The sequence below is a fragment of the Lissotriton vulgaris genome, chromosome 2_1, assembly GCF_964263255.1.
Source record: "Lissotriton vulgaris chromosome 2_1, aLisVul1.2, whole genome shotgun sequence".
Taxonomy (NCBI): domain Eukaryota; kingdom Metazoa; phylum Chordata; class Amphibia; order Caudata; family Salamandridae; genus Lissotriton; species Lissotriton vulgaris.
In genome coordinates, this window is record NC_141687.1 from 2,064,444,284 (window position 1) to 2,064,465,660 (window position 21,377).

General features: G+C 52.5%; 1 protein-coding gene across 2 annotated transcripts in view; it reads left to right on the plus strand.

The window, feature by feature from the left end:
- DMXL2 (Dmx like 2) overlaps positions 1-21,377 on the plus strand; it is a 2,078,996-nt gene that overhangs the window by 1,725,507 nt on the left and 332,112 nt on the right. For both annotated transcript variants that reach the window (XM_086958287.1, XM_086958289.1), the window contains one exon: positions 3,281-3,419. In XM_086958287.1, the coding sequence (XP_086814413.1) occupies positions 3,281-3,419 (139 nt within the window). The remainder of the gene's footprint in view (positions 1-3,280; positions 3,420-21,377) is intronic.

Sequence of the window (21,377 nt, forward strand, 5' to 3'; positions counted from 1 at the left end):
TATTGTCACCGAAGGTAAGTTTATTGTTAACCAGGCCACTGACTGCAATTCCTCCCTGTGAGAAGTTGGCCCGATATGCAACGTTCGCTATTCTAGCAACCGCTATGTATCGTTCCAACGACCCTTATGGTGTTTGGTTGTAAGTCAACCTATAGACCAGCTATCCTAGTAGCGTGGATACGAGCAGTCTAAGGCTAAAGACTCGAGAGGGCGCGTTAAGCCAGCTGTTTACCACACATGTACCCCTTGAACACCCAGTGAAAGGACACCACACAAGTGTTATGAAAATAAACAGTATATTTATTAAGAATCACAACAGCCCTGTACTCTTTATGAGGACAGGGTACTAAGCACAAACCAAATCTCTTTAGTAAATACTTCAAGTGCACAGTTTAAAAACAAGTGTCCGAGGACACGGAAAGGTTAAGGCAAGTCGGAAGCGAGGGACTCGGGACCCTAGAGTAAGGAAGCTATGCAGGCACCGAAATGCCGAGTTACCTAGCCACGAGGGCTGCGGCTGCACAAGTCTTACAGGCGTCGGGGTCTTCGCTGACGAGCCAGGAGCCGGAAGAAAAGGAGTTGCTGGCCGGCGACCAGTGGTGTATAGTTCGTAGAGATTGATGAAACCTGAAAGCAGAGGGGACCAAGTTCGTACTACTAGCCAGTAGTCAGAGGGTACCAGGAAGGCACCAGTTGGCCGTCACCTCGACCAGGTGAGTGGGCGACGCTAGGCTCTGCAGTCTCACGGACCAGGAGGCGTTGTCGGCGACCACGGTGGAGGTGCGAGCTGTCCCACGACGGATGTCGCTGTCGGCGTCTTGAGTGGACCAGGAGGGTCCGGGGTGCTTCTCGAAAAGATGGAAGCAAGGGCCAGTCTGGAGCAACCAGACCGGCAGTGTTGATTTTCGGTTGTCGTCACAGAAGGACACAAGCCAGCGGCTAGTGACCAGACAACGTGCTGAGCAGCGAGCAGAAGGGCCCCACGCAGATCGTGGAGATGCTGGGAGACTGCACTTCGGTGCTGGAGCGGCTCAGGGTCGGGGCTTCTCGGACCCCAGAGCACTCACCAGAGAGTTACCTCGATGGTCGTGCTGGTTGTTAAGAGCGTGCAGGTTCTGATGATGGCCGGTCCCTCGAGGTCTCGTCGCACCCACAGATCACAGCTGAGCTGATGACGTGGGTAGAGGTCAGAGGTGCCAGGGAAGCCGGTTCTCGTCGAGCTGGGCCGTCGGATTCCTTGAGGAAGGACTTGCAGCAAACCGCAGAGTTCTTAGATGGTGCCCGCTGATGCAGGGTGACTACTCCTTAGCCACAAGGGAGAAATCTTGAGAAGAGTCTTGAAGTCCTTTCGTAGAAAGTATTCTTGATTCAAAGATGATCTAATTTGGAAGGGTCCCCGCTCCGGTCTTTATCCTAAAGAAAGGGGTGGGTACATGACTAGGTCCTGCCCTAAGGGTGGGACCAGGAAGGGGGGTAGTTACACCTCTCTCCCCTGCCGGACTTTCCCCAGGCCAGGGCTGTCGCCCCTGGAACTGGTTCTAACCGGCAGATGCGTAGTGAGCACCGGGGTGCCACTCCGCAGTCACCTTCTCGCAAAAGCCCTACCTACCCAGAATACACAAACCCTGTCTGGGACGGTGCGAACACCGCCCTCGACAGGAAACCCTTTGTCCAAGTGCTCCTCGCTGGAAGGACTCCCAGCAGCAGGAGGTCAGACTCGTGTCTGTGGTGGCAGCATCCATTTTGTGGAGCTGAGGCCTTCGTTAACTTTAACCGGGGTTCACAGTTACGTACATGTCGTGTCCCTCTAGAAGGGCGGAATGCTAACCTCGTCGCCAGAGTTGGTGAGAGGGCAGCATCCCGATTCGTATGACACCTTACTCGACATGCCTTGATAACGCGACACCGAAGTTACCGATATGGTACGCGTTATCATGGAACAGCCATTGGGTCTTGATTCCGCAGGCTGCAACCGGGCTCGGCTCGGGCCAGAGCTTAGTTCACACGAGCCCATGCACTCTGCCTTCAGGATTGTCAAGGCCTGCCATAGGAGTGACTGATAGGAACTCGGGTGTCCATTGGAGGGTTAGATATAGGCTACTATATCTAAAGCAAAGGGTGATTACACGGCTTCGCCCCAGCTGTCATGCAGCCAGTTGTGTCAAATTTAGGAGGCCAGCCAGGGGTGGCACAATACATGCTGCAGCCCCTGGCGGCCCTGGGTACACCTATGCCCTGTGTTACGGGGTCTGATAAGGTGGCCCAGTACCAATCGGTAAATGCACCTAGGGTACATCTCGTAATTTAGAAAGAGAACAGCCAGGCTGTGGGTCTGATTGGCAGGCCCACAGCCAGAGAAAGTCGTAAACCAGTGAAACAAAAGCAAAAAATCTGGGTGATCATGGGATTGCAGACCCTACTCTCCTACACTCCCTACCTGTTGAATTTCTAGAAGTTAAAATGGACACTGTCACTGGTGAAGGGATAATTTATTTCTATCTCTGGTCAAGTAAACAAAATGCAAACAATCGGAACCATTAATAGAGTAGTTGCCAATGTAAGTGATCAGTACAGTTTTTTCAATGACTCCCTTGATCATGCTCCATGTTGGATGTGCCAGCCTTTCAGATTAAGAATTTAGTTATTACTGTTCATAATTATTGTTCAATGTTTTATTTTCAAAATATTATGTTTAACTCGCCTATTTTAGTAATTGAATATTTTACTGTAACTAGTGGGTCTTCAAATTTTGTTTGTTATTTTGATAATATAAAGCGAAGAAATTTTATTATTTCACATTTTGACGGTTATAAATTCACATACATTACAAAAATGCATCATGGTTTGCGCATGAAATGTCAGTAGTGCATGTAACATTTATCCTTTCTAGAACAAAATGTATAGGGTATAGTCAATGGTGTCAGTAGATTAACTTGTACAAAAATAGAAATTAACTTCATTACCCCAGCTTCCTCGATAAATGAATCATTACAATATGCAGTCTGCATAATTGCTATTTTTTCTGGTTGCACTTTAATGTGATACAATTTGTAGCGTAATAGGAAAGGTTTTTAAAACCAAAAAAAGAGTAATGTTGTAGACATGTAACAATTCATATGAACTCTATAATCAGGAACATAGTAATGGGGACAATTTAACATATTACATATATTTTTTACATTTGCTTTCAATGCATGCTATTTTAAACATATATCATTGTTCATAACAAGTAATTCTTATTGTGTAGTAATTACATTAATTAGTGTTCATGCCTTTGCAGTTCAGATGATCTTGATTATCGTGGTTCCATGACAACTCTTCCTCAGTCTAGTGCAGCCTCATTTGCCATGAATCAAATGCAGTCTTCTTCATCAATGCCTTGGCTAGGAAGCTGTCAGACAGCCACTGGTGCTGGCGTGGTATGTATGCTTTCTGCTGTCTTATGTATCAAATAATTAATACCCATTTTAATATTTTGTAAATACATTTGGTTAATATCTGGATATTTATATCTACTTTTTAGAAGTTTGATACTTTCTGCATTTACTTCATTATCACTGCACTGTATTATCATGTCTGCAAGAAGAGGTATTTAAAATTAATTTACATTTTTTTTTAGTTAAATATTTTTAAAGCACGCTGATACACCAGCAGGGCATGCTAGCATTGTGAGAGGCATTTTCCAAAAGGGAAAATTGTCTTTGTACATCACACTGGCAGAAAAGGATCACTTTGTTTTGCCACCAACTACAAGAATTTCCATACTCCTTGGTGAGGTCTCCGGATAGATGGCTTTTGGGTCATGTGGACTGTGGAGGAGCAGAAACCAACGTTTGTAATATAGGGCTTAATGCACTGGTAAATGATAAGGGGGGCTTTTTTCTGCAAGGCATGATAACACTTGCCAATCACCATGAATATTTATACCTTTGTCACTTAAAACCATCAAAGCTCTTACAGACAATAGCATATAAAGGAGCATGATGGTAAGCCTAATATGAGTCTTGTCGAAGTGTTTTGAATAAGTTGGTGTCAATCTAACAGAGTAATTAGCATAATCCTAAATATAAGGAGTTGCAATAATGAAGGCAAGAGGTGATGGTTGCCTTACGACTGATTCGTGACATTCTAAAGGAAAATGTGGAATGATCTTATGCAGCATCCTAATATAGTAGAAATAGGAGGAGGAAACAATAGTTTACTTTATGAAAAAAAGATTACAATTGAAGTTAAATCTAATACTTTTGATAGGAGAGCAAGCGTCAAGACAATGGAAAGTTCTGTGGGAAACTTGCTGGAAGATTACAAACAAGAGGGTCTTTCATGACTAAGAACTGAGTTTCCTCTCCATTTAGATGTAATTAGTTGTTCTTCATCTGAAGGGCTACATATTTGGAATTTGTTAGCAAGAAGACACAAGCCACTATTAAATGAGACAATGATTTGGGTGTCATTAACTTTCAACATCGAGATAAATCCAAAAGATTACATATGTTAAAACAAAGGTGTGATACATAAATTGAATACTGAAGGTCTTATGGAGGATATCCGAGGAACCCCACACCTATGTGACTTAGAAATGTAACATAAGAAAGATGAAGTGCCTGTGTTCTTCCCTGCAGAAATGATGCAAGTCTATCTAAAACCACATCTCAAATAACAAGAGTATGGAGATGTTTAATGAGAATAGGTTGCCCATCACTGTATAGTCACCGCATCAAAGAGAGCACTGAGAGCTAACAAAATCAGTGCTGCTTTTTGCTTTAAGTCAAAATAGTAGCTCTTGTTCTGTCACATGGAGACTTCTGATTGCTGACATTAATTTGACCAAATACGCATACTCACTGATGCAGTTACTGGAGAAGACTGTTGATCATTTGCCTTATGACCAGTCAGGTGCATTGAGATAGCTGTGGCAGATCATATGAATTTACCCTAACAAAGTATACGATCAATACTTGACTCAGTTGAGTATGTTGCCAGGGGTGTATCTACCTGTTCAGCTATGAGGTCTGACTCCTGAGTTAGGTTGTCTTGAGGTTGTCCCCAGATATCTAATCTAAACCTTCGGGCAAGCCCATGGATGAGGAGAACTTGCTCAGTGATGTAGGTGGCCATACATTGTTGTTGCTTATTCTTGTCATCAATATATATATATATTGATGCAGCGGACACTGGATAATCTTTTGAAACTGCATCATTAGCGAAAACCAAGCAGAATCTATCAGATCAGACTTTGGATTCAATTGCACATATGACCATAATAAGGCTGCTGCTTTATTAACACCTCCTAAAGCATGTTAGATCAGTTGTGGCAGGTTGAAGACATTTTTTGATGAAAGATGATTTTGGACTGTTAGGTCTCACTGATTCTAAGAGAGAGGTTAAGGTAAAGTCTGCCTTTCAAGATAATTAGTTAAATATGGGGTGTTACTCCACATATTCATGCATTCCAAAAAGGGTAATAGGTGAACTGAAGTCTGTTATATAAAACGAGCAAAACTTAAACTTGTGTATTTCATGACATTTTTTAAGAAATGGAAGTATGGTGATGTCTCTGGAAATGCATGATACATAATTCCATAGTCCACTTTGACCATTTCATGTAACTGAGGTATATAATAGAGACTACTAGCCGCAGATTCCTTCACGTAGAATTATCCCAGGCGTGAGACTGGATCCGTAAATCCTTTTGCCACAGCATTCCCGAGCGCCGTCACCATGCGACTCCGCCCCTGTGTCGTTTGCGCACGTGACGTCAGCGAGGTCACATAAGTCCCACCCCGGCAAGCCTACGTTAGTTTCTTCCTTTTCCGTGTGCAACGCAGATCCATATCATGCTCTGGTCCCTTTTTTCCCTTTACGGTATTGCGTGTGTGTGGTGACAGTGTGTGAATGCCTTCGGGCTTTAAGACGTGCTCGTCTTGTGGACGCCTGATGTCGGGACGGACCCTCACTTTATCTGCATGTGGTGTTTGGGGGAACACCACGAATCCACTGATTGGGAGGCGTGCCAGCAGATGAAACCGAAGTCCCGGCGGGAGCGCCGGATGAAACTTCTTTCGGCCCGCATGTCCAGTCGGCGTATTCACGCACCGGGCCCCTGCGGAGGGTTCTCAAACCTGTTACTTCCCTCATCGACATTGGTCACAGGAGCGTCGCTGTCGGTAAGTGTCGCAGTTTGTCGGCAAGGGTCGGTTTCCGCCCTGTTGGAGGCACAGGCTCTCCACGGCGGGTGCGGTCCAGCGTGTCGTCCCTCCATCTGCCGTTTCCCGGCTTGGGGGCGACTAGAGCCCCGATGAAGACATAAGCGGTGGCTTTGCAGGCCTCGCTGGCTTATCTTCCTCCTCCTTCCCTTCCTGGGACGTCAGCAGATCCCTTGTGTACGGGGCCCTCCGTGGCATGGCTGGCTGCTCCGGCCCCGGTGCCGACTGGCTCTGAGGATGTGGTGCCGTTGGGGTGCGGCCCTTAGGGGTCCCTCCTTCGGACCTCGGCGCCTCTGCTGTGGTGTTGCGGGAGGTCTCCGGGGCTCGAGTGGCACCCCAACCCCCTCTCGGGTCCTCTGGACAGGAGGCAATCTTGTCTGATGCCGAGGTGATGCTGCTTCGGCGGCTGCTGGCCCTGGCGGCGCCACAGGGGTTGCGGAGGGCCCCTCTCGTCTCATCCCGTCACGGGTCGAGGCTGACGGGGGACTCCTCGTCCCTCCCCGAGTCCCTCTTGTTCCTCCACGCAGGCTGCTTCCTTGTCGGAGGTTAGTCTGGCTCCTTTCCGGCGCCGTTCCTTCGCCACCCCGGTTCCGGCTCTGCCCCGGTCTCCTGCGCCAAGCGTTGTGGCAGAGGTCGTTCTGGCGTCTCCCCTGGCATCGGACGACGATGTTCTGCCTCAGATTGTGAACTCTACGGCGCCAGGACAGCATCAGGCCGTTGACTCGTTCTCTGACCCTTCTTCTCCGGAGGTTCGGCGCTTGTTGGTGTCATCCTCCCCTGAGACGGGCCGACGCGTCGTGGCTTTTTTTCTCCTGTGTCGTCAAAGGGCGTCTCAACGCCGTTTACGCTGTCTTCGCCAGAGGAGCCGCAGGCCCCCCACTCATTGGTCCCTCTTCCTTCTTTCAGGACTTGGCCCTTCCTCCCTCCGGTTGGCTTGTGGGATGGACGTCTTAGCTTGCAGCCGTCGCCTACTGAGGAGTTGCTTTCCCCTTCGCGCGTCCCTACGGAGGCGGGTGCAGCCTTTACTTGTGCTGTTTCCACGGCTGTGGGAATTTTACGCATGGGTGATCCAGCTACCCTGTTCCCCGCGGACCATCTTCTGGAGGTTCTCCACCAGGGCTCTGGTGGTAGGGAGCTGCTGCTTTCCTTCAAGGGTTTACTCCATTCTTCTCTCTTGAGGATTTTGGGCCGTCCCGCCATGGGGGACCCGGTGACCCAACACCTTCTGCACCCCCACCATCCGGCGCCACGTGATCCGGCGTGTCTTTCCCTCCACCCCTCTACCAGGGGCCCCCTTTTGCAGAGTGACTTTCCTTCTCCGCCAACGTTGTTGTCTCCCCCGTCACGGGACTCCCGCTGGCTGGACTCCTGGAGGCGTAATATGTTCCCCTCAACCAGTGCAGCTCTGCGGGCCCTTAACATGCTGTGTGTCCTGGCTAGGGCCACTTCTTATTTGTGGGACTCGGCGGAGTCCCTTATGTCTGCTGCTTCTGAGGAGGGTGCCTGTGTTGATCTGAGGCATCATGTACTGGATGGCCGGGAGCTGGTGGCATTTATTCTTCACTCTGCTCTGGACATCTTGGAGGTGCTGCCCTTGGTCGCCATGCCTGGCTTTAATCTGTTCCCGGAGAATGTTCTGAAACGGCTGGTGGACCTTCCCTTTGATGGTGCTCTTTTGTTCCACGCCCCTGCGGACTCACCCCTTCGGAGGTTCTTGGCGGGGCTTCGTCGTCCTCCTCCTCCTTCTCCCCCTCAGTGACCCGTGACTTGATCTAGTTCTTGGAGGTGTTCTTACTTTGGGGAAGGTTGCCCCAGTTGTGTGTTTGTGCTTCATGGCCACTCGAGTCCTCCTTGTTGGGACTGTGGTTCTGTTGGCCGCTGGCCGGTCCTTCTTGGCTCTTTGTTTTTGCTTTGAGTTTTCTACACCATGCTGGCCCTGAGACTAGGCCTGCTGGTTTTTTCTCTCTGGCTGCTTGACAAGTCTTCTGTGGGATTTTCCTCAGGTATTTTCTGTTGCCCTCTGCTGTGGACGTGTGTTCCTAAGAGTTGCCCAGGTTTTGGGATGTAACACGCCCTAGGTGGGGTAGTGGTAGCTGTTATATAGCTCTGTTATGCACTGTGGAGTTTGCCTTTGGGCCTCTGTTCTCCTTGGCGTTAAGGTTCAGCCCCGGGGAGTCCTTCTCCGGGGTCACTGCGCTGTTCGCCTGGTCTGGCCTGTTGTCAGTGGCCAGGCATCTTGGTTCTGTCTGGCTCCACTTCCTTTGGACTATGGGTGCGGACTCCTCCCATGACCGTGTCCAGACCCTGTGAGAAGTTGGCCTGATATATAGTGCTCACTATTCTAGTGATCACTGTGTATAATACCAAACGACCCTTATTGATGATTGGTTTTAAGTCAACCTTATAGACCAGCTATCCTAGTAGCGTGGACAAAAGCAGTCTTTAGGCTAAACTCTAGAGGGCGTGTTAAGCCAGCTGTTTTACCATCACATATACCCCTTGAACACCAAGTGAAAGGACACCACACAAGTTGTTATGAAAATAAAAGATATTTATTTATAACAAGTCTACCCTGAACTCTTTATGAGTCAGGGAGCTAAGCACAATACCAAACTCTTAAGAAAATGCTTCAAGTTGCACAATTTACACAAATGCCAGAGGGGCACAAAAAACCATATACACTAAAAGTGGAATGCGAAATACTAGCAGGTAAGTAACAAGATCCAGAGGCTTCAGGACCGCTAGGACTACACTACTGAACCCTAAGGTTAGGAGCAGGATGTGAGAAGTTGGCCTGATATATAATGTTCACTATTCTAGTGAGCACTTTGTATCAGTCCAAACAACCCTTATGGTGATTGGTTGTAAGTCAACCTTATAGACCAGCTATCCTAGTAGCGTGGATACGAGCAGTCTTCGTGCTAAACTCTAGAGGGCGTGTTAAGCCAGCTGTTCTACCATCACATATACCCCTTGAACACCAAGTGAAAGGACACCACACAAGTGTTATAAAAATAAACAGTGTATTTATTTAGACCACAACAGCCCTGTACTCTTTATGAGGACAGGGTACTAAGCACACAACAAAACTCTTACGAAAATACTTTAAGTTGCACAATTTACACAAATGCCCGAGGGGCACGAAAAACCATATACTAAAAAAGTGGAATGCGAAATTACTAGCAGGTAAGTACTGTACTAATAGGCTTTGGAATCGCTAGGACTACGTTACTGAACCTTCAGATTACTAGTAGGAGGCCTAGGGGACTCGGGTGCAGAGTGTGCACTCTCAACCGAGGGATGCGGGACAAAGTCTATGGGAGCTAGTAAAGGCAAAGTTAGTGTTCTCGGGCGAACCCGACTAGGTAGATCGAAAACGAAAGTGGATCTGGACCCTTGGATAGTGAGGCTATGCTGGGGCACCGAAATGCCGAAGTTACCTAGCCCAGGTGCTGCAGCTGCATAGGTCTGAAAAGACGTCGGGAATCCTCGTTGACGAACCAGGAGCCTGAAGAAAGAAGTTGCTGGCAGGCGACCAGTGAAGATTGTTCGAGTGATCCAAGCCTGGATCGAAGATGGATGACACCTGAAAGCAGAGGGGGCCAAGTTCGTGACCACTAGCCAGTGATCAGATGGCACCAGGAGGGCACCGGATGGTAGTCACCTCGACTAGGTGAGTGGGCGACGCTGGGCTCTGCAGTCTCACGGACCAGGAGGCGTTGTCGGCGACCAGGATGGAGGTGCGAGCTGTCCCACGATGGTTGATGCTGTCGACGTCGCTGGACCCAGGATTGGGGCAACAAGTCTTGGCAAATTCAAGCCCACGCGGTGGACTCAAAATGGCGTCTGGAGTGGACCAGGAGGGTCTGGGGTGCTCGTCTTTTGGAAGGGAGCAAGGGCCAGTCTGGAGCAACCAGACCAGCAGCAGTGATGTCGTCGGGCGTCGTTAAGAAGGCCACAAGCCAGCGGGCTAGTAGCCAAACAACGCGGTGAGCAGCAAAAAGCAGAAGGGCCCCACGCAGATCGTGGAGATGCTGGGAGGCTGGACTTCGGTGCTGGAGCTGCTCAGGGTCGGGGCTTCTCGGACCCCAAAGCACTCACCAGAGGATCCCTCGGCAGTCGTGCTGGATAGAAGTCGTGCAGTTCTTATGATGGCCGGTCCCTCGAGGTCTCGTCGCTCCTACGGTTCTCAGCTTAGCTGTAGAGGTAGGTAGAGGTCAGAGGTGCCAGGGAAGCCGGGTCTCGTCGTGCTGGTCGGTCGGATTCCTGAGGAAGGACGTGCAGCAAACCGCAGAGTTCTTAGATGGTGCCTGCGGATGCAGGGTGACTATTCCTTAGCCACAAGGGAGAAATCTTGAGAAGAAGTCGAGAGTTCCTTTCGTAGAAAGTAGTTTCTTGATTCAAAGATGATCTAATTTGGAAGGGTCCCCGCTCCTGCCTTTATCCAAAAGAAAGGGTGGGTACGCGACTAGGTCCTGCACTAGGGGTGGGACCAGGAAGGGGGGTGGTTACACCCCTCTCCCATGCCAGACTTTTCCCAGGCCAGGGGCTGGTGTGCCCCTGGAACTGGTTCTAGCCGGCAGATGCGTAGTGAGCACCGGGGTGCCACTTGCTGTCACCTTCCTGTAAAGCCCTGCCTACCCAGGATACACAAAACCCTGTCTGGGACGGTGCTAGCACCGCCCTCGACAGGAAACCCTTTGTCCCGGCTCCCCTCGCTGGAAGGACTCCCAGCTGCAGGGGGTCAGACTCGTGTCTGTGGTGGCAGCATCCATTTTGTGGAGCTGAGGCTTCGTTTAACTTTAACCGGGGTTCACAGTTACATACATGTCGCGTCCCTCTAGAAGGGTGGAATGCTAACCCCGTCGCCAGAATTGGCGAGGGGTTAGTATTCCAATTCGTATGACACCTTACTCGACATGTTTTGATAAAGCAATACCAAAGATAGCATTTAACCGCGAGGATTATAATGCACTTAAGAGTATATGGTACAGCTATTAGGACTTGGTTCCGCAAGCTGCAAACGGGCTCAGCTCATGCCAGAGCACCATCTCACACGATTCCAAGCACTCTGCCTTCAGGATTGTCAAGGCCTGCCATAGGAGTGACTGATAGGGATCTGTGTGTCCATTTTAGGGTTAGATATAGGTATACTATATCTATAGCAAAGGGTGATTACACCACCTTGCCCCAGCTGTCGTGCAGCCAGTTGTGTCAGATTTAGATGGCCATCCAGGGTTGGCATAATACATGCTTCAGCCCCTGGTAGGCCCTGGGTACACCTATGCCCTGAGTTACAGGGTCTGATAAGGTGGCCCAGTACCAATTGGAAATGTACCTAAGGTACATGGAATCCAGTTTAGAGAGAGAGCAGTAGGCCTGGGGTCCTGATTGGCAGGGCCCCAGGTCAACTAAGTCGGAAAACCAGCAAAACACCAGGAAAAAAGTTGGGGGTAACCATAGTCAGGTATCTACCTTCCTACATAGTATACCTATATCTAACCTTCTATCTAGACACATATACACCTATAAGTCACTCCTATTGCAGGCCTTAACAATCCTGGAGGCAGAGTGCTTGATTTTATGTGAGATGGTTCTCTAGCATGAGCTGAGCCTATCTGCAGCTTTCGGAACCATGTCCTTATAGCTGTTCTAGGATATTGCCATACCATATACTCTTAAGTGCATTATGAACCTCGCGGTTAAATGCTAACTATGGTTCGGCTTTATCAAAACATGCCGAGTAAGGTGTCATACGATTTGGAATACTACCCCCTCGCCAGTTCTGGCGACGGGGGTAGCATTCCACCCTCCTAGAGGGAGAAGACATGTTGTTCCTACTATTCCCGGTTAAAGTTAACCAGAGCCTCAGCATGACAAATGCTGCTGCCACAGACACATGTCTGACCTCCTGCTGCTTGGAGTCCTTCCAGCGAGGGAGGCTTGGACAATAGGTTTCCTGCCTTGGGAGGTGCTAGCACCACCCCAGACAGACTTTGTGTATTGGGACAGGGAGGACTGAAAGGATTGAGACACTGCCTGGGGCACACAAGGTGTCCCATGCATAGGCCAGGTCAAACCGGTGCTGGGGCACTCCAGCCCCAGCTCTGGGGCGAAACTGGACTAAGGGAAAGGGGTGTAACCACCCCCTTCCCTGGTCCCACCCATAGGAGGGACCTAGCAGGTAAACCAGCCCCGAAGATTGGTATATAGGTAGGAGCTGAGTCACAGGACTTCAGATTATCCTGACTTAGAATTCTGAAACGAAACTCTGGGCCTTCATCACTCTACTTTGAAAGAAGACGACTGAAGAATCTCCCTTGTGGTCAGGGAGGGACCACCCTGCACAAGCAGGTACCATCCAGCGATCGACGACTTGCTTTGCCGCCGCCTCCCACCGGAGCCTGAGCCCAGAGCCTGACGAGAACTGGATTCCCAGACATCCAACAGCCTGATCCACAGTCCCTGCAAAGCTAAGACCCGTGGAGGCGACGAGAGACGTGGGACCGGCCATCTTGAAAAGTCTGCAACCTGCTAACTGTGCAGCCCCCGAGGCCTCCTCAAAGCTGTGCATTGGGGATTGAGAAGCCCCAGCCCCGAGCAGCATCTGCACAAAAGATCAGCCCTGCACCGTCCACGAGTTCTGCGTGAGGCCCTTTTGCATTTTCCTGTTCGACTGGTCTGCCCGGTCACTTGCCCGTTGGCTAGTGGCCATCTTGGCGACGATCCTTTGAAACTACACCGCTGGTCTGGTTGCTCCAGACTGGCCCTTGCTTCCCTCAAAAGAAGCACCCCTCAGACCTTGCTGGTCTGAGTAAGAAGCCTACATCGTATCCTGCGTGGGTTGCCTTTACCAAGGCTTATTGACTCCAATCTTGAAGCCGACAGCGAGATCCTTCGTGGGACAGTCCGTGCCTGCCTCCTGGTCGTCGTCGACGCCTCCTGGTCCACGTGGCTGCAGAGACAAGCTTCCCATCAGCACCTGATTGCTTCGCGACATCGCCTGGTTCCTTCCTGGTCACTGGCTAGTGACCCAGACTCTGTTCCCTCTGCTTTCAGGTCTTCTACATCTTCGATCCACCCAGACTCTTCTCTCCTGGCCGCCTGCAGCATCTTTTCTCCAAGGCTCCATAGAACTCCACGAAGAAACCAGACACACTTTGGGACCTATGCACCCGCTTCCTGTGGATTAGGTAACGCAAGTACTGTGTTACTCCTGTAAAGAGTAACACTGCTAGTGTCCTAGTTTCAAGTGGTTAGGTTCTAGTCCAGTCGGAAGACTCCCAAACCTTTAACTTTCCATTTTTACGCACCCATTGACTTCTATGTGTGCACACGTGTGCCTTTAGACTCTGAACATGCATCCTGTGGGCCTCCAGCTCCCTAACCATTGTTAGTCCAGTGTGTCCCCAGCTATTCCCAAGGCCCTAGGCCTTACCATTGTTCGTGACGTGGTACTTATACCATTTTTTTTGTATATGGTTTAGCGGGACACCTGGCCCTATCCATATTTGTGCAACTTTTGTATGTTATATCTGAAAGAGACACGTTAGTGATAGATTCCTTACCTTAGAATATCCCCAGGCGTCAGACTGGATCCGGAAATTTTTGCGTAGCAATACCCCTGCGCGCTGGTAGGCGTCGTCTGCGGCTCCGCGTCCGTCGTCGGCGTCGTGAGCGCCGGGATGACGTCATCGGAGTATATAGACGGCGCCCATGCGCGCTGACGTCAGTTCTTCTTTTTTCCGCGCCAGCTAGCGCAGATCCGGAAGAAGCTCTACCCCCAGTCACTTTTTGACTGAAATCTTTTTGATCCTTTTGATCCTCTACTTAGTCGATTCTCGACTATCGGTGCCAGGGATGCCCGGGTTCAAGCCTTGCTCGAAGTGCGGCCGACTCATGTCGGTCACGGACCCCCATCGCCGGTGCCTGAAGTGCTTAGGCCTCGACCACGACGATCGAACCTGTGACGACTGCCGGGCCCTGACGTCGAAGGCTAGGCGGGAGCGGTCCCGCAAGCGTCTCGAGCTGAGGCAGTCGGCCCCGCGCCGCTCCAGGTCCCGGTCCCGGTCCCACGGGAGGTCGAGGGACAGGTCGCGAGGTCGGAGTCATCGACGTTCCGGGAGTGGTCACCGATCGTCTGGTTCCAAGTCCTCAGGTAAGAGGCATGAGAGGTCGGAGCGACACCATCGGTCCTCCGACCCGCCCCGTCGCTCGCACGATGCGACCGGGGACTCGGGCGACACCGCCCACGCGGCTCCGCGGGAGTCGCAAGCGTCGCCGCCTGCCCCACACCTTCGGGTCCCTGGGCACGGCGCGTCGCAGGAGGAGGTCGAGAGGTACCTCATGGCCATGAGGGCCCTCCCTCCTCAGTCGGTTCCCGTGGCGCCTTCGGGCCGATCGGCTCCGTCTGGAGGTCCTTCCGGGTCGGGCGCTTCGGCCCCGACGACGTCGGGTGCTTCGGCCCCGGCGCCGCTGGCGACTTCGGTCCCGGCGCCGCGCGACCTCGCTGGATCCGGCTCCGGATCCGGGACCTCGCCGGTCGACCTTACGACCTCACCGGCGACGTCCCTTCAGGTGTCGTCCCCGGCAGCCGTGGTGGTTGCCGACCCCAATGCTTCCTACGGTCCGCCTCAGGCGTCGGAGGGGCGCCGCTGGGCGCCGATTCCGACGACCTTCGGAGAATTCTATCTCCACGAGGAGGCCCTGGCTGTTGATCCTGGTCTCCAGGAGCCGGGTGACGAGGAGCAGTGGGAGGGGTCCGAGGACCCTCTGGCACGTGATTGCCAGTCTCATCAGGACTGGACATATGAGCTTGGGGAGGCCAGTGGTATTGACACATCGCCAGACACTGGATTTACATCGCCCCCGACTGTGGCTTCGGAGGCGGGTTCCGCTTACAGCGTAGTGTTGACGAAGGCAGCTAAGGCCCTACACCTTGAGCTCCCCGTCGCGGCCGTGAGGACTAATCTCCTCACTGAGGTGCTCAAACAGCAGTCCGGCTCCGCGGAGCCCCTTCTGCCGTTCAATGAGGCCTTGTGTGACGTTCTGCTGGGCACTTGGTCCAAGCCCGCCACAGGTCCCCCTGTGGATAGGAACGTGGCCAGACGCTACCGCCCGGCACCGGGCGACCCTTGCTTTTTGTCCACCCATCCCACCCCCGAGAGCCTGGTCATCCAGGCCTCCACTTCCCAGACCGCATTCCCGACGGCCCCGCCCGATCGGGAATCCAAGAGATATGAGCAGTTCGGGAAGAAGGTCTTCTCGTCTGTCAGCCTAGGGCTCCGGTCAGTGAACACCAACTGTCTCTTGGGCCGCTACACCCACACTCTGTGGGACACGGTTGCGGAGGTGCTGCCACAATGTCCTGAGGAGGTCAGGGCTAAACTCAGCCAAACCCTTGCGGACGGCCGAGATGCGGCACGCTTTTCTATCCGGTGTGGGCTGGATACCACGGACTCACTGGGCAGGGCGATGGCAACGACGGTGGCGGTTCGACGCCACGCCTGGTTGAGGTCCGCCAATTTCTCGGCCGATGTCCAGGCCACTCTCCTGGACATGCCGTTTGATGGCCGTCGCCTCTTTGGCGACAAGGCAGACCATGCGCTGGAACGTTTTAAGGACTCCAGGGCCACGGCCAAGTCCTTGGGCCTTGCGGCCCCACGCCAGCAATCGGGTGCCTTTCGCTCCTTTCGTGGCCACGGAAGGGGCGCCCCACCACGGACCGTCAGCCACGCACCGCAGAATGTTCAACAACGCGGTGGCGGCCGTGGGAACCGCCGTGGCGGTGGTCGGGGCCAGCGGCGAGGCCAGTCCACACCTCCCTCGGCAGCCCCCACCTCAAAACCTTCCTAGTCCGAGCTTTCAGGCCCATGTGACACCTGTGGGAGGCAGGGTTCGCCATCACCTCTCCCACTGGCATACAGTCACTTCGGACAGGTGGGTGCTGCAAATTGTCCGAAGGGGTTTCTCCCTCCCCTTCGAGTCTTCCCCTCCATCCATGCCACCTCAATACCACCGTGTGTCGGGGGATCACTTGCAACTTCTGCAAGAGGAGGTTTCGGCCCTCTTGGCCAAGAGGGCCATCGAGCGCGTTCCTGGGCCAGAAGTAGGACGTGGTTGTTACTCCCACTACTTTCTGGTACCCAAGAAGGGCAAAGGGGGCCTACGCCCTATCTTGGACCTGCGGAACGTCAACGGCTTCCTCCGGACGGAGAAGTTCAAGATGCTCACTTTGGCTCAGGTCCTGGCTGCCCTGGACCCAGGAGACTGGATGGTAGCGTTGGACTTGCAGGACGCCTATTTCCACATCCCCGTCCTGCCGGCCCACCGGCGTTACCTGCGATTCACGGTAGGCCAAGAGCATTTTCAGTTTACCGTGCTCCCCTTCGGCCTTACCAGCGCCCCACGGGTGTTCACGAAGGTGATGGCGGTGGTCGCAGCCCATCTGCGCAGGCAGGGGGTATCAGTCTTCCCCTACCTCGACGACTGGTTGTTGAAGGCGGGCTCGCCCCAGACAGTCGTCAGCCACCTCCAGACTACGGCCGACCTCCTGCACCTGCTGGGGTTCTCCATCAATGTGCCGAAGTCACACCTGTGTCCCTCTCAGAAGCTCCTCTTCATCGGAGCGGTTCTCGACTCGGCGCAGTTTCGGGTTTACCCACCCGAGCAGCGGGTTCGGGATATTCAGGCTCTGATTCCTATCTTCGGGCCGTTATCCCGGGTCTCGGTCAGGTTGACGCTGCGGCTTCTGGGACTGATGGCCTCCTGCATCCTTCTGGTGCGTCACGCCAGGTGGCGGATGCGGGCTCTGCAGTGGGACCTGAAGTTTCAGTGGGCCCAGCATCAGGGCAACCTGTCCGATCATGTCCTGATCTCGGAGGGCACTGCGAAGCAACTGCAGTGGTGGCTCACGGACCGCGACTGGGTCAGTGGCAGACCCCTCTCTCTACCCCAGCCGGAGCACGTAGTTGTGACGGACGCGTCCCTCCAGGGCTGGGGAGGCCACATGGGAGAGGCGGAGATCAGAGGCCTCTGGTCTCCGGCGGAGTCCCGGCTCCACATCAACCTTCTGGAGCTGCGGACGATTCGTCTTGCACTGAAGGCATTCCTCCCCTCTGTCAGGGGGAGCGTGGTGCAAGTGTTCACCGACAACACCACCGCCATGTGGTACTGCAACAAACAGGGCGGTGTGGGGTCGTGGACCCTTTGCCAGGAGGCTCTGCGCCTCTGGCAGTGGCTGGAACATCAGGGCGTGACTCTGGTGGTTCAACACCTGGCAGGTTCTCTGAATGCCAGGGCGGACGAACTCAGCCGCCGGTGCATGATGGATCACGAATGGCGTCTGAACTCGGACGTGGCGCAAGGTCTCTTTCGACAGTGGGGAGAGCCTTGGTTAGATCTATTCGCCACAGAAGAGAACGCGCAATGTCAGCAGTTCTGCGCGTTGGAGTTTCCAAGGCGGCACTCGCTCGGAGACGCTTTTCGTCGCGAGTGGAGCTGCGGCCTGTTGTACGCCTTTCCGCCTATACCACTTCTGCCCAGAGTGCTGAAGAAGATCAAGCGCGACCGGGCCCAAGTTATCCTTGTGGCTCCGGACTGGGCTCGAAGATACTGGTATCCCGAGCTACTCAGCATGTCGGTCGATCCCCCGATTCGTCTGCCTCTTCGGGAGGACCTTCTGTCGCAGCAGCAGGGGACGGTCCTGCACCCGAACCTGTCCAGTCTCCACCTACAAGCTTGGAGATTGAGCGGCGGCAGTTGAGGCCATTTGACTTGCCTCCCGAAGTTTGTGACATCATTCTGGCAGCCAGGCGTCCCTCCACTAAGTCGGTATACGCCTGCCGGTGGAATAGGTTTGTGGCATGGTGCGCAGCAAAGGCTGTGGATCCCCTCTCTGCACCCCTTTCGGACGTGCTGCTCTTTCTTCTTTCCCTTGCCCAGCAGGGCTCTGCTCTGGGCACTCTTAAAGGGTACCTTTCTGCTCTTTCTGCCTTCTTGAGGCTACCAGATCAGCCTTCTTTGTTCAAGTCCCCTATAGTGAGTAGATTTCTGAAGGGCATCACACACATGTTCCCTCCTGTTCCCTTCGTGATGCCCCAGTGGGACTTGAACCTTGTTCTCACCTATCTGATGTGTGCTCCCTTTGAGCCACTTCATAACTGTCCTCTTCGTCTCCTTACGCTGAAGACGGCCTTCCTGGTTGCCATCACCTCTGCCAGGAGGGTGAGTGAGCTCCAGGCTCTTTCTTCTTCTCCGCCTTTCCTGTCTGTTCATCCTGATAAGGTGGTGTTGCGTACACGACCTTCCTTTCTGCCCAAGGTTGTCACGGCCTTCCACATCGGGCAGTCCATCACCTTGCCCACCTTCTTTCCGCCTCCGCATCCCTCGAAAGAGGAAGAGAGGCTCCACCGTCTGGATCCAAAACGTGCGCTCTCCTACTACCTGGACCGCACTCGCCAATTCCGGGTGGATGACCAACTCTTCGTTGGTTACGTGGGCGCGAAGAAGGGAAAGGCTGTACACAAGAGGACCATCTCCAGGTGGATCATCTTGTGCATCCAAGCTTGCTACTCCATGGCGAGGAAGGAGCCCCCGGCTGGATTGCGGGCTCACTCCACTCGGGCCACGGCAACGACAACTGCCCTAGGCCGCGGTGTCCCCCTGCAGGACATCTGTCAGGCAGCCACGTGGGCCTCGCTGCACACGTTTGCAAGACACTACTGTCTGGACAGTCAAGTCCGGAGGGATGGCTTCTTTGGCCGTTCCGTCCTCCAGGACTTTCTGGTGTGATATTGGTTCGCAGACCCACCACCGGGGTTGGTATTGCTGGGGTATCTATTCTAAGGTAAGGAATCTATCACTAACGTGTCTCTTTCAGATGCACAAGTTACTACTTGTGTAACGATATATCTGTAAGAGACATTAGTTAGTGATAGATTCCTTACCGCCCTCCCATCCTCCCCGTTCTGCGAACCGATATTTAGGGTTAAGGTCATCCCCTTTCAGGGCCCTAGTTTCAATGGCACCAGTGTTAGTTCTATCATGGCTCTGCGTATCTGGCGCGGAAAAGCTGTGTTATCAGAACTGACGTCAGCGCGCATGGGCGTCGTCTATATACTCCGATGACGTCATCCCGGCGCTCACGACGCCGACGACGGACGCGGAGCCGCAGACGACGCCTACCAGCGCGCAGGGGTATTGCTACGCAAAAATTTCCGGATCCAGTCTGACGCCTGGGGATATTCTAAGGTAAGGAATCTATCACTAACTAATGTCTCTTACAGATATATCGTTACACAAGTAGTAACTTGTGCATTAAGTTACTTGTTGTGCGCTTTTGCTTCTGTGCTCATAAAGAGTTCAGGGGATTTCTTTAGAAATAAATAAATCTATATTTTGAATATATATCCTGTTTGTTGTCCATTCATTTGGTATTAAGGGGATTGCATAAGGTAAAACAGCTGGCTTCACATGCCCTCTTGAGCTTAGCCTAAGACTGCTTTGTCCATGCTACATCTAGGATAGCTGGTCTATAAGGTTGACTTTACAACTATCACCATAAGGGTTGTTTGGACTGGTGCAAGGTGCTCACTAGAATAGTGAACATCATATACCAAGCCAACTTCTCACACCCTTCATTGTAATTGGTTGAGGATGTGGTCCTGTTATATGTTTTCATGTCACTTTTCATTTGTTCTGACTCCAGGCGGGGGGGGGGCTATCTTGGTGCTGGCAGGGTTGCTGTTCATGGCTATGCTCTGTTCCTTATTCTTTTTCCCTGCTTTGGGTACTGCAGTTTCTGATAGATACATCTGCCAGTGAATTCTTCACCTTGTGAATATCCCCCTTGCGTCAGCAACATTCGGAAATTCTTTTTTGTAGCTTAGCGCCGACGTGGACGTTGACAACGTCATAGAGGCACGACATCGCACACGACTCCGCTGACGTCGCCGACACTACAATAGGCCCACGCCGGCGTGATGACGTCCGTTCCCTTTTTTCCGCGTCGTCAACGCTAACGGTTTTGGGGAATCTCTGTAGCCTCTTAGTAACTTTGCTGCTATTTTCTTCGCTTTTCTGTTTTTGTTTCCTTCACGATGTCGACAAAGAAGACCGGCTTCAAGCCTTGCAGAGAGTGTGGGAAAATAATGTCATTCATGGACCCACACGAAGATTGCATCTCGTGTCTAAGTTCAGATCATGATGTTGAAGAATGTTCTTCATGTCAGAAGATGAACCCAAAGGCTCTGCGAGAGAGAGAGACCAAACTTCTGGTGGCGAAGTTGAGAGGTGACAAAGGAAAAAGTCTTCGAGGTCTCGTTCGAGGAGGTAGAGGTCGAGATCGGCGTCGAGATCAAGGCCTCGAGAAGAGTCTTCTTCGAAGTCACCATCAGACCCTGCTTCGAAGTCAAGGAAGAAGCATAAGAAAAGAAGACACGAGTCCCCACGTCACTCCGGAAGGGATTCGGACTCGAGGTCGAAGTCACCTAAAAAGGTACGTTCAAAGGTGGTTCCTCCGGAGGAGGACTTGGATCCGGAAGGTGAGGCTTCTCCTTCGAAGTCGCAGGTTCCGGCACCGTCTCCGGTACAATCTCCGGCGTCGTCCCCGGCCCGTGAGGATGAGGAGGAAGTTCTGGTTGGTGAGAATCTGCGCCTGTGGAAGAGCCGAATTCGGAACCAACTCAAAGCCAGCCCGAGGGTCTTCAGCCACCATTTCCGGCCCCGGGCCAAGATCCATCAGCGTTTTTGAACGCTATGTATGGTGTATTTTCAAGGGCATGGTACCCCTCTGGTGCGCCTTCGGGTCCCATGGGTCCACTAGCCTTCAATGTAGGAGTTCCACCCTCCTATGCTCCGGCTCCATTTTTGCCATTCATGCCGGCTCAGACACCGCTGTGGCAATACCCGGCTCCGCCGTGGTCGTCGACGCCGATACCGACGTTGTCTGCTCCGAGTCGACCTCGAGGCCAAGCCACTTTGCCATCGGATTCGATACCGACGTCGGTTCCGGCTCCGTCGGAGTCGCTGGTGGATCCGACGGCGTGGCGTGTTAATTAAAGGTCCAGGAGGGAGGCTCAGCCAATCATAGAAGAGCAGAGATATACAGAAGATCATGCTGAAATGGAAGAAGGTGAGCTTGCGGATGACAGTTTCGATAAACTGGCGGAG